This window comes from Eutrema salsugineum, unplaced genomic scaffold (genome assembly GCF_000478725.1).
Source record: "Eutrema salsugineum unplaced genomic scaffold, Eutsalg1_0 scaffold_1, whole genome shotgun sequence".
Taxonomy (NCBI): Eukaryota; Viridiplantae; Streptophyta; class Magnoliopsida; order Brassicales; family Brassicaceae; genus Eutrema; species Eutrema salsugineum.
Window position 1 is genome coordinate 6,961,852 of NW_006256909.1, and position 13,450 is coordinate 6,975,301.

Consider the following 13,450-nt stretch of genomic DNA (forward strand, 5'->3'; position numbering starts at 1 on the left):
CCGCATGGTTTGTGGCAGAGAGTCAGAATGTTGATATATGAGTGAAGGACTGATGATTGACTGGTTGACTAAAACAAGTGTTAATTTTTGAAAACGAGTAATTAACTTAAAAAGTTATCATCTTCTGCATCGTTTCGCATTTCCCGCTCTCTATTTTCGTAAAGGCTCTTTCTTTTGATTTCTTCTCTCTAGGTTCGATTCGATATCATCTCCGCCGCGTAATCTCCATCGACCCAGCAATCTTTGGTAAGAGATCGACAAAATTTCATTCAGACTAAGATTTTTCTCGGGAAAATCTCTTTTTCTATGTTTCCTTTTGTTTTCAATTGGCATGTCGTCAAACTGGTAGGAATCCGTTCGGGAAAAGAGAGAAACTTGTGAATTATGTCCAACATTTTAGTTTTCTTTCATTGTTAGTTGTTTTTGGTGCTGAGCCAAATATTTGGGTTTTAGGGTTTCTAATCTTTAAAAAAGGTTTAGCAAGTAAAATTCCCAAGAAAATCTTTTGTGATTTGTGTTTTTATGCTATTTCAGGCTAAGAGTTAAGTGATTTAAAGAAAGAAATGTCTGGTGTTACAACAGCTCGTTCGAACAATTCGGAGAAGAAGAAGAACAAACCGTTGGAAAGTGTTCTACTTGCTGAACACGAGCTTTTGAAAGAGAAGTATGAGACTATGACGAGAGAGCACGAAACCTTAATCAAAACCCTCGAGCTTATAGAGAAAAAGCATGGATTCACTCTAGAGGATCTGGAGAAGAAGCAGAGAGAGTCAGTGGTGGCTAAGGAAGAGGTTGAAAAGTGGGTGAAGATATTTGGCCAACTTCAGAAGAAGCTTGAGAAGGTCGAAAAGGATATCGAAGACATGAAGTCCTTTGATGAAACCGAGATGAACGGTGTGGATTCAGGTAATGCAGCACCTGCAGAGAATCTCAATGTGAACCGCAAGACTGTATCAATTGGGGGTAAGTGTGTGTGTTATCTGTGTTATGTGGTGGTGTTTAGCTTTAGAGTTTAGACTAACTAAACATATTCTATGGTTAAAATCTCTATGCAGGTGTGATAGAGATCAGTGATGACGATGAAGAAAACCAAAGTGGAAGCAATAGAGGACACTCTAACAAAGAGTATTACTTTACTCTGTGATCAAGACCTGAAATCAAGTGTAGTAGATGGTGAAGCAGAGAGTCAAATGTGGTGAAACTGGAAGTTAGTAATCTTTGGAGTTAGTTAGTTCTTGCTGTATGTCTTTGAATCTCCGGTGTATTGATTTCGTTTTTTGGCTCGGAGTTGGGAAGTTAACATGGAAGTTTGTATGGTAAGTGAATTTAGTCTGGAACAATGTTTGTAAGAGAGGCAGGTTTCCATCATAAATCTACTTTCAGAGTGTTTTTTAAACAGTTAAAAGAAGAGATCAGTAGCTTCTTTATGCTAAGTGTGTTAGCGACAGAGAATCAAAGATAGACAGAATAAGATGATATGTTTTCAAATTTATAACTTTTTTCTTATCATTCCTCTATAGCGCCTGCAATATTCCGAGGCAGAGGCGTTACATTAAATCAATTTTGTGATTACAACTCAAAAGATACAAAACAATTGGAGCAAAGAACTTTATGAAGGTCTCGTCGTAGCTAAAGCAGCTCCCTCAGAGTCATGGTCTTGACTCGGTATCACGAACTTCTTTACTTTCTGTGACATTCATATAAGGACAAAACGTTAATTTTAAGCAGAAAAAAATTCGTTGGTTTTTTGCACTTAAGGACCCATGTTTGAAATCGAACTTGAAATTTTAAACCCATCAGGAAACAATAAGGACAAAAGCTTTGATCAAGACTAAGAACAAGAGTGAAAACAAACACTGTCCCCTACTAAAATACATTGTTAGATGATATTCAGCCTCATCATTCTCTAATCGCTTCCTCAAGAAAATCTTTAATTTCTCAAGGATCATCATTGCATTTCTCGAGAGTAAGGGTATTATAAGCTCAAACATCGTGTCTATGATGAGAGTCCATGGCAATCACTCAGAAACTGTAATTACTGAATCATATAGCTGAAAAACAAACACAAATTAAACTAATATATCTTCCCTAACTGTAAAAAAAGCTATAATAACCAAGAATTCCAAGATGAAATTCAGATATTTGCATTTACAACACGTATGTCTCCAGTTTCAGAGCTCCAAATTCTCCACCAGTAACTTTGCGTTTACATATGTTTTATGGGAAAAAAGAATGTGCTAATCTCTCAAGAAAATTTATATAAGAGAGATCAATAATCACCAAGAACAACGTCAAATCCGTCCTAAAGCATAAGTGACCATAAGGATTCGAGATACTTGATCGATCGACGACGATTGGAACTTTAAAGTATCAATCCAAAGTAAAGCGTTCCAAAAGAAACTAAGATTCGATTGAGATGATTATCTAAAGATTGCCAACCACTAAAAAAAAAAGAGACTAAATTGTAAAACTGAATCGCGGGATCACTCATGAGAGCAAAGAAAAAAAAAACCTTTGAGAGAACGCATTCTCTGAGAGATTGCAAGAGACGGAGGCATTTCTCTTGATCGAATGGAGATTCCGTCACGCAATTGAGAAGAAGGAGAGCCTCTTGGCCGCAAACTGGTTGTGGAATCTGTTTCTCCATGGAAAGGATAAATCCTAAAGAGAGGGTTTTTGCCGAGAGAGAGAGAGAGAGAGAGAGAAAGAAATGTTTCCGGCGAGACGGCTCAACGACGACCACGGGGCGGTGACACAAAAAGTCAAAAGGAACAAAATCATTAATGGGCCACCAAAAGCCCAGCTAAGCTACTCAACAAATACCCGTTATCCGTGAAATAAGTACTTGATTTTTCGGCTCAAGGAGAAGCCGAAGCTCATATCTATCCTTTCACTGACAAGTGACAACAGTTTGAGCTTTCATTATAAGTCCAACGTCAAAATTTGCTTCTTTTTTTCTGCTCAAGTAGTAGACTAAATAAATAATTGGGCTTTTGATTTCTTAGGCTTACAGTTACAGTTTTATGCTTAGGTCGAGCCTAGTAACTCACGGGTCGGTTGATTTTTAGCGGGTACTTGATCGTATTTGTCCAATATATGGGCTAAAATTTCAACTACCCATGCACAACGAATCGATTCTCCTCTTTTGATTCTCTCACTGGAACTTGATGAATCTTTTTCCTTATTCCCATTTGAATCAGGTGTATAAATCTTTTTACATCTGAATTAGGTTTACATATCCGAGTCTGGCCTAAAGCTCAACAAACTAATTCTTGAGACAACATGATCCATTATCATTTTAAGAGACATTATTTTGTAAAATAGTTTTGGTTTCAAAAAGTATTATATCATGTCATCGTGTGCAGCTGAAACCTCATTCATTAGATTCTTGAACAGAATCCTGGTTTAAATTGGGTTCAAAAGAACCAAATTAAATAATATTTGCCGTTGGTTTTGGAAACTACTCTTAAGATCTAGCAAGACAATAATTGGTTTCATTTTCCACCATTCCACAAAAGCTTATCCAAGGGCCCCAACAGGATTCTGATCACCAAGTGTTGTAGTATCATAATAATTTAAAAGTTATTTATACAAACTTTTCGTAATAACATTAAGTTTTATCGAAACACGGGTAATAGCTAGATGATCACCGCGCAATTCATATAACACTCGGGGATATTTGTGAGCCATCAATAAAATGAGGAAACTAGTAACGGTATGATACCTATAGTACAAACATTCAAACTCAAATTAGATTGTTGCATTATGGTTAGGGAATTAAGAAGAGAAAAGTGAGATCACATAACCGAAAAAGTAGTTGGAAGGTTAGTTCAGTAAATCATAAGGGAGAAGCAGAGCAAACATGTTAAGTGCATGGGAATAGCACGAGTATGGTACGTGAAATATGAAATAAAAGACACATCATTTAATTGATTTGTTGGTCTTTCTCTTTAATGTTATTTATTAATGTGTCTCTGCCACTTTTCATGAGACACTGTCTCACTCACCTTCTATTCCACATGTCTTTTCTTACCAAGTTACTATATGCATTCTAAAATGTTTACGCATCTAGTTTGTAGTTTTGTACCGTTTATACACAAATGTAGACCGTGTACATGTACAGACATATCATTATATCGTACGTGAATGTCGGTGTGCCAAAGCTAATTACATATATCATATATGTTTCATGTTTGTAGTATATCATGGCCGGTTTTGCGAAGGTTGTGAAAAATATTTTGAAAAGTAAATTCTAACAAAAGTCTGTAACATAAATAATACATTTTCTTTAAGATTTTTTCTAGACTACTTTTTGTAATCCTTATATATATGTGAAACTTGTACAGGCTAATATACGCATGGCATATGATGTAACAATCGATCTTTGGTTCTTTTCTTGGAACGAGAAAACTTAATATTTCAACCAAATTGGACTGGTTAACAGTATCATCCATCGGTACGTAAATGCCAAGTGTACAAAAATTTTAGTGTTATATTTTTCACTTTTTTTTCAGTTTTCCCTTGGATAAGATATACTCGCATATACTGTTAAACTAGTATTATGTTATTCAAATAAATGAAAATACATAAAAATTAATCGCATGTACATCTCTTCCTATATTTAGTTACGATCACTATCTCAAGGCTTTTTGGATAGAATTGTAGATTAGTGAAAATGGACGTGAAAGACAGATAATGGCTGATGAAAGTCAAATGTGAAAGAAGACGTCCTCTATACGGATAAGTCAACTGAGAATTACCAGCAAGAAGTCATATTTGCGTTGAAAGTTTGAGACAATATATGTTCTTTTGACCAAGACAGTCCTGGACCGGTACAGAGATAAAAAGAATCTTGGGTTTTTCCGGTTCAGAATGGTTTGGTGATTACTTTTCAGATCTAAGTATGCAACCTACACCTGGTTCAGTTTCAGCCATTCCACAAAGCTTATCGAAGGGCCCAACAGGTTTTACGCCCACCAAATGGACGGTCCAGATTCGCTGGACCACGGGATCCAAAGCCGTACATTTTCATATCTGAGACGCGTCATCATAATGGGTCCCATACTTGGTCGTTAATTCTCAGTGTAAAGACCGTTAGATCATGTCATGACGTGAACGGCGAGGATTGCTTTTTTCATGGGGTTCCAATTCTAGTTTTTGAATAATACTAACCAATATTGGAATTAAGTTTTGAATGCATCATAAAGATTTATCATGATATTCTATAGTTAGTATAATTAGAAAATCACAGAGAAGATCTCATGAAAGGTCCCCAATTATCTTTTGGAATAAATCTTATAAGAGCTCTGGAATTTTGTGACAAACCAAATCTTTGCATGAGGGGACACCACAAACAAATGCACATATATATATATATATATATATGCATAATGTGTGATTGTTATATGCAGCCTGTGTATATGCATGCATATATATCCCTGGCCCATAAGGCCATAACAATCTTCAATCCTTACGAATTTAGGGAGGGGCACTGGAAAGTCATGTGATTTTACTAGTTTTATTTTTGAATTACGAAATATATAAGAATGAAACAACCTCTTAATGAAATTGGGAGTATTTGAATCCATACAAGACTGCATTATCTATTGAGTGATAAAACTTTTATACGCTTGATTAATTCTTATATAACCAAAGCATTAGGAAATATCTTTCTCTATATTTATAATGTAAAAACCGAATCTGTTAATTACGTTAATGTCTTTATCTTCATCACCTTTGGATTACTTATAGAGTTATAGTATATATAGTTATGACAATAAAATGCGAGTTTAGATTATACTGTAGAATGGAACATTGATGGGTACGCATGAAAAATCACGCAACTCACATGAACATTTTCGGAAGAGGGACCCAACTATTTAATACTTCATATTTTTCGTATCTTCAGATTACAATAGTATGCATCTATTTTCTAAATTCTCTTATTACCGTACGTCTTTTAATTTTATATGTAATAAATGTATGAAGCGAACCCAAATCTAAAAAAAAAAGTAAAATATTTGAAGCGTTTTAATACCATTTTCCTTAGTATATCTTAAACTCGAAAATCAGCAACTTGCATGGTTATTTCTGAGATTGTCGGAAATATTTAATTTCTTATGGAATTTGTTCACATTTTATATACAATTTTTTTTTAAATAACGCCTGCGAAATGTAGGCTCTGAACCTGTCTTACGGGCAGAAGAAAAAAGGATATTTAGCGATAGCGACACAACTTTGCTCTTTCTCGAGTAGTTGCGGCTCTAGCCTACGTTCTTTGCTCTGCACCTCTGTATTTTCACTCTTTTTAATCTTAGTTTTGAGATTTCATTTCAAATTTTGATTTATCAATTATATAGGCTGGCCCAATAAATTCAGACTAATTTTTCTGATTGAAGATGTCAGAACTCCTAACAAAACATTCGAACAAAAGTCTAAAGATATACGAATGTTTCATATCATTCAGAAACTTAAGGTCCAAACAAAGATTTATGCAAATTAGACACGATTAACATTCGTCTAGGTACAACTCCGATTATTGTTCCCTAGGATATATAGATAAGAAAAAGACGTTAACTCCACTGAAAATACAGATCTCAAATAAATAAAGAATGCAATTTAAAAACAAAAAACAAAAAAAAAACAGACAAATTAAGCAAACCAAGCAGCAATGCATTACAGAAAGTGAACCAACTCAATAATTCTTCAAGAATTACGCCAATAGAAGATTCTAATTCTTTTTTCTTTTTTTTTGAGAACAGAAGATTTTTATTTCAACAAGCTCCATCAACTTTTAATTAAAATGTTGTGGTGGACCAAAATCATGCTAAGCTGATCAGATATTTTGAAGTAGACTGGTTGAACATGCCGCAGACCAAGACAAAATTGGTTTAAACTCTTTGGTTTTCTTTCCAAATGATAGTTCTTCTTGGGATCCAATGAAGTGAAGACCGGATTAGACCTAATTAAGGCTGGACTTAACATGGGACAAGTTAGCGGTTATTCCATTGCAAAATTCTTATTCTTGAATTACAATGAAGCAATATATATGAACAAAAAAGCGAATTGGAGACAAGTGCAATAGAAAGGAGATGAGACTGAGAAAGTAAAATTCAACCATATTTCACAATTGAGGTCCTGAAGGTTTTGATTGTTTCAACTTTCAAACACAATTTTTTTCTTTTTTGGCTATGAGTGATAATATCATATCATTTAGACTGAAATGTAAAAGTATTAGAAAGATGTTAACCTACTATTATGCTTCCTTAAGAAATAACATAAAAACAAGAAAAGCATTACACAATAAATTATAATTCACATAAATTTATCAGATCAAAAGCGACATTAAATTGCCAAAATGTTGGACAGGTTATCGGTTATTCCATTACAGAATTCTTATTCTTGAATTACAATGAAGCTATATATGAACAAAAAAAGCGAATTGGAAACAAGTGCAATAGCTGTTCAAAACAAAACAAAAAAGGAGACAAGTGCAGTAGAAAGGAGATGAGACTGAGAGATTAAAACTCAACTATATTTCACAATTGAGGTCCTTAAGGTTTTGATTGTTTCAACTTTCAAACACAATTTTTTTTTCTTTTTGGCTATGAGTGATAATATCATATCATTTAGAATGAAATGTAAAAGTATTAGAAAGATGTTAACCAACTATTATGCTTCCTTAAGGAAAAAAAAGAGCATTACACAGTAAATTATAATTCACATAAATTTATCGGATCAAAAGCGAAATTAAATTGCCAAATGTTGGATACGTCATGCTCTCTTTGCATTGTAAATTCAAACGCAACTTTGGCCTTTGCCGTTATAAGAATCAGTTGTTTTTTTTTTTGTTTTTTGTAATTTTGAAACTATATTTCATATATTTGTCTCGTAAATTCAGAGCATGGAAAAATGAATATCCATTTAATTAGTAGTAACAACTTCTCATCTTGTTGAAACTATAATAGTGTTGATTGTAGCCTTGATCAAATCAACAACGGCTTTGCTTACACCAATTCCCATCCAATCAACATCTCAATGCAAAATTTAGTTGCTGATATTAACTCTCTGTTATTTTATTTCTTTTTAAAACCATTTGCTTAAACTGTTAAACAAATTGGCTTGGTATAAATTTCATCTGATCTTTGCGTGGATAACAATACAACTCGTACGTTGATAAAACTGTTAACAGAGTGCGATTGAAGCGTCTAGACCAGCAACTACCCCAACTGCTTCTCTCATTTAAAACTCATGAGATTTTTTAGTCTTGTTTTGTTTTTTTTTTTCTTTTTCTTGCAATAAACTGCCAAAACATAGCATCTATGATGTGCCACACATTTCAAATCAACTTAGATTCTCCCTTCCCTCGTATCTAGTCTCAGTCTACCTGGCATATCACACTATTTTGACTCTATAAAATTATTTTAGTTTAGCTTGTAACCGTGTAGAATTAAATTATTATTGGCCTTTCTGATTTCTTTTTGTTTTTTTAAATGGTGGTGATTAGCCATTTAGCCTTAAGAAACAAAATTTTAACTAAGCTTTTCAATTGTTTGTTCCCATCGCGAAAGATTCACACGTGCCTCACTAACAACAACAAAAAGCGAATTTTAATATAAAAAAGCTAAATTTGTAGGAATTTTGCAGTCGACAAAATAAAAAAGGATAAAGAGAGCCAGAGCACGTGGAGCAAAGAAACTCGACCTCCATTACGGTTAACAGACGGACTTCTAACTTAAAAACGTTAATAAATGATTAATATTACCATAAACACCTGCATTAATACAATTTGATTTATATAGCTAATTTCATAAAGAAAAAAAAAAACGAACATCACGGAGATAATCTCCCCGGTACAAAACTTCGCCACCGTTTTAGTAACTGCCGGCAAACTATTTATTTATTTATTTAAACAGCTAAAAGAGGATCCGACGACCCGAATAGATCCCCAATATCTTGAAAATGGTCTTCCACATGCCAGTTGGATAATCCGGATCCGAAATCAAACCCGAAGTTCATATCCGTACACGTATCCGTGAATACATCTTCTCCGAATAAGTCGCCGCCGAGATAGTCGGGAACCACCGAGCTCCGGAAATCGAACAAATCCTCGTCTGTGAACAACGGCGCCGAGAAATCGGAGAACGTCTCCGATACTGCCGTTATCGGCGTCGTAGAGGGCTCTTCTTCCTTGACGACGGTAGATGAAGAAGTGCCGGAGAATTCATCGACGGCGAACGGAGATCGGAGAACAGACACCGGAGAGCAGACGCAGTCGCTGCTGCTTCCGCTGATGGAGGAAGAAGCGACGTCGTCTTTGATTTTGTTCTTCTTCTTAACCGGCGATGGTGGCGGTGATTTTTCCTCCGTCGTCGGAGTAACGGAGAAATTGGTGAGAGCGTCGGGGCCACGAAGCTGAATCGCGGCGTTGTCGTAAACCATGGCGGCTTCTTCCGCCGTGTTGAAAGTTCCAAGCCAGACGCGTACACGTCTAAGCGGATCTCTTATCTCCGCCGCCCATTTTCCCCATGGTCGCTGTCTTACTCCCCGGAATTTCTTCTCCGTCGTCGTCGTCGCCGCCGACGCAGCAACAGGAGTCTCTGATTTCACGGTAACAGCTCTCTTCCGTCTCTTCTTGGATTCGATTTGATTGTAACCAGTATCGAGAACCACTTCGTTTACGAACTTCTTGATACGACGGCGTTTAGAGGCGAATCGTTGGTGTTCTTCTTCTTCGTCGTCGCTGGAGGAATCGGTTGCGTCTGGGTCGGTGACGGAGATACGCAGAATCCTTGGTTGTTGGTGGAAATCGGGTACGATTCTCGTCGTGTTGGTTTTGTGCTCTGTGAATTTGATTCTCGGGAGAATGATTTTCTTCTCCGTTTCCATTTCCTTATTGCTCTCTCTCTCTCACTGTTGTTTAGACTGTGACTATGTATGTGTGTGTGTGGTTATATCAGAGAGACTGTGAAAGCAATTGAAAGCAAAAAGAAGAAAAGGAAAGAGACAAAGAATAAAGAAGAAGAAACTTGAACAACAAGAGAAAAAAGAGTGATGCTCCTCTGCAAAAAAGTTTTATCAAAGGACGAGAGATTTTTTTTTTATAGAAAGCTACAAAGGAAAGCTGCAAGAGGGAAACCTTGGTAATACAAGGAGAGAAGAGGAGGAGGAGGAGGGAAAGCGAAGATTTTCCAGGAAAGTTGAAGAAAGGGGAAAACAAAAAGTAAAGAGCTTTTTGTTATATTCTTATGGAATCATCAAAAAAAACGCACCGGCTGGTTATCGAGAGATAAGAGAGAAAAAAAAAAGAAACTAAAGAGGAAGATGCTCCTTTTTGGGCAGAAGTCTTTAAGCTTGGTTTTTCTAGGAAATATTCCTGGAGAAATTTAGTGTGCAGAGGAAAGAAAATGTTTTTGCAGAGTGTGAGAAAGAGTGACACGAGGAAGAAGAAGGAGATTTAAAAGCGGCAGAGCACATGTAAGTAGAGAGAGAGAATGAGACTATTTTATAGGATCTTGAAACGGCTGATATAGTGTTTACTCCGGGTCTTTTTTGCTATTTACATTTCTTTTTCTTTTTTGGATTTTGGAATATCGTTAAAAAAGTTTTCACTAATTTATCGCACCAAGATATTTCTTTTTTATATTTGAAATGATAATATGCATTTTATTGCACTTTGTTTAACTGTCTTATGGATCTATATAATAACCTTTTTTGGTTTTTAATGTTTTATACATAATGCAAAAGAAATATAGTAATGTTTTTTTATTGTCGTCGATGATTTTCTTTTAATGTATTACAAGAAATTGAAAAACGTAAAATTTGTGTTACAAAAAAATGACAATTGTCAAAATCATGCTTGTTAAAAACAAAGTACATTTAATAGAAATTAAGATAGAGAGAAAGCATACTCGACAATTGTCGAAAGTAAATAATTAAAACTTTGTAACGCAAATGACAATCATGACATACTGTTAGAAAAGGAAATATTTTTTTTACCTGTTGTTTTAATGTCCATCAAATTAAATAGAAATATGTTAGGTTTATAAATATTTTTTATATTCAGTAGTCGCTAATTAAACGGTGTATATTTAAATAAAAAAATTAGAGGTAAACTATATAAATTTGATCCGACAAAGCAGCAGCAAAAATGTAAAAAGGACATTTTTATATAAAAAATGAAACCGACATTTAAATTGGTATTCTTCTTGAAACGAAAGAAGTATTTCTATCAAAGTTAAATGGCGAGCAATAAACAAATCAAATAAAATGAAAAAAAATCTTAGATTTTTGATTGATATTTTCAAAAAACGAATTTGACAAAATTATCGCCGGAGAAAAAGAGCGCGACAATACCAGAATGCCGCATAAAGTCAAATAAGTGAGATATCGACACGTGTCATTACAAAATTGGGTCCAATCCAACGGCTGGGACGTGCCTTTCCATGGCAGCTGACAAAGAGAAAAAAACATGTATTAGTATCTTAATAGATTAATTATAACTATTCCCTTTTAAAAATTGTTCTCGTAATTGGAGATTCAGGTCACGTGATACCGGAGACACGGTCCAGTCCTACTTTTGACCAGAACAATTAACAATAATTAAGGGCAGGTGATTAAAGTCTTTAGTCTAAAACCCCCGTACGAAGCTCTGTTCTCATATTTACCACAGTGGCGTTTTCGTCATTTACACTGAGCAAGTGGCCGGTAAAAATCAAAAGACCGTTACGGCTCGTAGTTCTTTACTGTTCTAACCTTTATCAGTCTCTGTTATTACAGCTGGTGGCTAACGTGGCAGACAACAACCTAGGACGTTGCGCCAAAAAAATACACAGTAAATTTTGGAGTCATTGTATTAGTTCTTAATTCTGATTTAAACTCTTATTTTTTTCACTCAAAATTTTTTAGTTTAACAAAGTGCCTTTGATTCACTGGCTAAAGTGGTTTAAAAGCTACGACTTGGGATTTTTTCTTGTTTAGACGAGCATATTTGGCATTCTTTGAGAGGCAAGTTAAGTATATCAGAATATGAAAGATACTACTTTGTCTACAGTAAACAAAGTTTGAACCACTTTGACCAGTGGTCAAGTTCAACTATGCACCATTGACTTCCTATCTAACTTAGGTTAGGTACCAATCCTAATTAAAATGTTTTTTTTAATGCGATCGGGTAGCACTTTTATTCGCTAACTAGGTGAATACCCGCACGGATTTTTCTTTTCAAAATTTTCGATTTTTTTATTATATTTTTATAAAAATTAATATAATCATCACTTATTATTTACTTACTTGTTAATATTTTATTCTAAAATTTTTTAAAATATTAATTTAAAATATATATTGAATATTATTTAATAATCTAAAATTATATTTAAATTAATACATATCATTCAATATTTTTAATTAGTTATATCATAAATTTTTGTTTGATATTTACACAAATATTAATTAATAGTCAATTAATAAAAAAAATTAAAATTAATATAATCATCATTTTATTTGTTACTTGTTATTATTTTATTATAAATAATCTTAAAAATTAATTTTAACATCTTGAATATTATTAAATAATCATCAGTTATATAAAAATTATATATATATATATATATATCTATCAATATTTTTAATTAGTTATAACATAAATTTTTGTATATTAATATAAATGTTAGTTAATATAATCTTTTCATATTCTTTAAGTGCTTATATAAATGTTAGTTAATACAAATTTTTCATATTCTTTAAATGCTTTAAAATTTAATATTAAAATTTATTATTTAAAATTTAGTTGACAGGTGTCAACTTCTCCAATGCTGATGTGTTAAGCATATAGAAAGAAAGTTGATTGTCTTTTATATATAAGATTAGGTTTATTCCAGAATACATCCATTTCATTTTAAAGGTGAATTAATTTTGTGACCAAAAAATTATAGATTATCCACATCACCTAAAATAGTAAAAGTGTAAATTGAATGATTTTTTTTCTAAAAGAAATTACACACATGCATGGTTTTTGTGGTGATTGACTTTTTATAGCACAATGTGTCTGTAAGTAATAATAGCTTCTACGAATTATAAGAGTTTATCAATTTATTTTTGTTTTCACATACAGCTAGTTAATTATTAAAAAGATATAGAAACGTATTATTATATTACCATAAGTATATAGGATATTGGAAGCCCATGCTATATTGCCAATGAAAGCAGCAATTTTGCATTGCAGGGTATGTGAACCATGAACCCGTTTGTTGGTCTTGTCTTTCCCTTAATTTTTTATATGCCTCCTCTATGCTACGCAGTTTCTGTCCAACTTCTATGCTACATTTACATTTACAGTTTCTGTCCAGCTATCCAAGTTACATTTATAAATATATTAATATATTATCAACGTTTTGCAAATTCATCACATATTTTTTCACTTGTTGACACGCATGCAAATATATCTATTTATAAA

At 33.8% G+C, this 13,450-nt stretch overlaps 3 protein-coding genes across 3 annotated transcripts; 1 reads left to right on the forward strand and 2 right to left on the reverse strand.

The window, feature by feature from the left end:
- Positions 1–563: 563 nt before the first annotated feature.
- Positions 564–1,144, forward strand: LOC18030828. Its single transcript, XM_024148737.1, has 2 exons — positions 564–963; positions 1,056–1,144. Exons 1-2 carry the CDS (start codon positions 564–566, stop codon positions 1,142–1,144), a joined length of 489 nt encoding a protein of 162 aa, XP_024004505.1.
- Positions 1,145–1,457: 313 nt separating this feature from the next.
- LOC18030829 lies at positions 1,458–2,715 on the reverse strand. The gene is made up of 2 exons (XM_024149904.1): positions 2,513–2,715; positions 1,458–1,687 (listed from the first exon to the last, which is right to left on the reverse strand). The coding sequence occupies exons 1-2, from the start codon at positions 2,645–2,647 to the stop codon at positions 1,610–1,612; spliced, it is 213 nt and encodes a 70-aa protein (XP_024005672.1). The 5' UTR covers positions 2,648–2,715; the 3' UTR covers positions 1,458–1,609.
- A 6,064-nt stretch (positions 2,716–8,779) lies between these two features.
- Positions 8,780–10,583, reverse strand: LOC18030830 (ethylene-responsive transcription factor CRF2). Its single transcript, XM_006413458.2, has one exon. It carries the CDS (start codon positions 9,886–9,888, stop codon positions 8,908–8,910), a length of 981 nt encoding a protein of 326 aa, XP_006413521.1. The 5' UTR covers positions 9,889–10,583; the 3' UTR covers positions 8,780–8,907.
- Positions 10,584–13,450: the final 2,867 nt, after the last annotated feature.

Excerpts from the sequence above, each read along its gene's own strand:
- LOC18030828 (XM_024148737.1), top strand. The coding sequence starts at position 564 with ATGTCTGGTGTTACAACAGCTCGTTCGAACAATTCGGAGAAGAAGAAG. Across the intron at positions 964-1,055 it reads CAAGACTGTATCAATTGGGG|GTGTGATAGAGATCAGTGAT; the intron begins GTAAGTGTGTGT and ends ATCTCTATGCAG.
- LOC18030830 (XM_006413458.2), bottom strand. The coding sequence starts at position 9,888 with ATGGAAACGGAGAAGAAAATCATTCTCCCGAGAATCAAATTCACAGAG.
- LOC18030829 (XM_024149904.1), bottom strand. The coding sequence starts at position 2,647 with ATGGAGAAACAGATTCCACAACCAGTTTGCGGCCAAGAGGCTCTCCTT. Across the intron at positions 1,688-2,512 it reads GAGAATGCGTTCTCTCAAAG|AAAGTAAAGAAGTTCGTGAT; the intron begins GTTTTTTTTTTC and ends TGAATGTCACAG.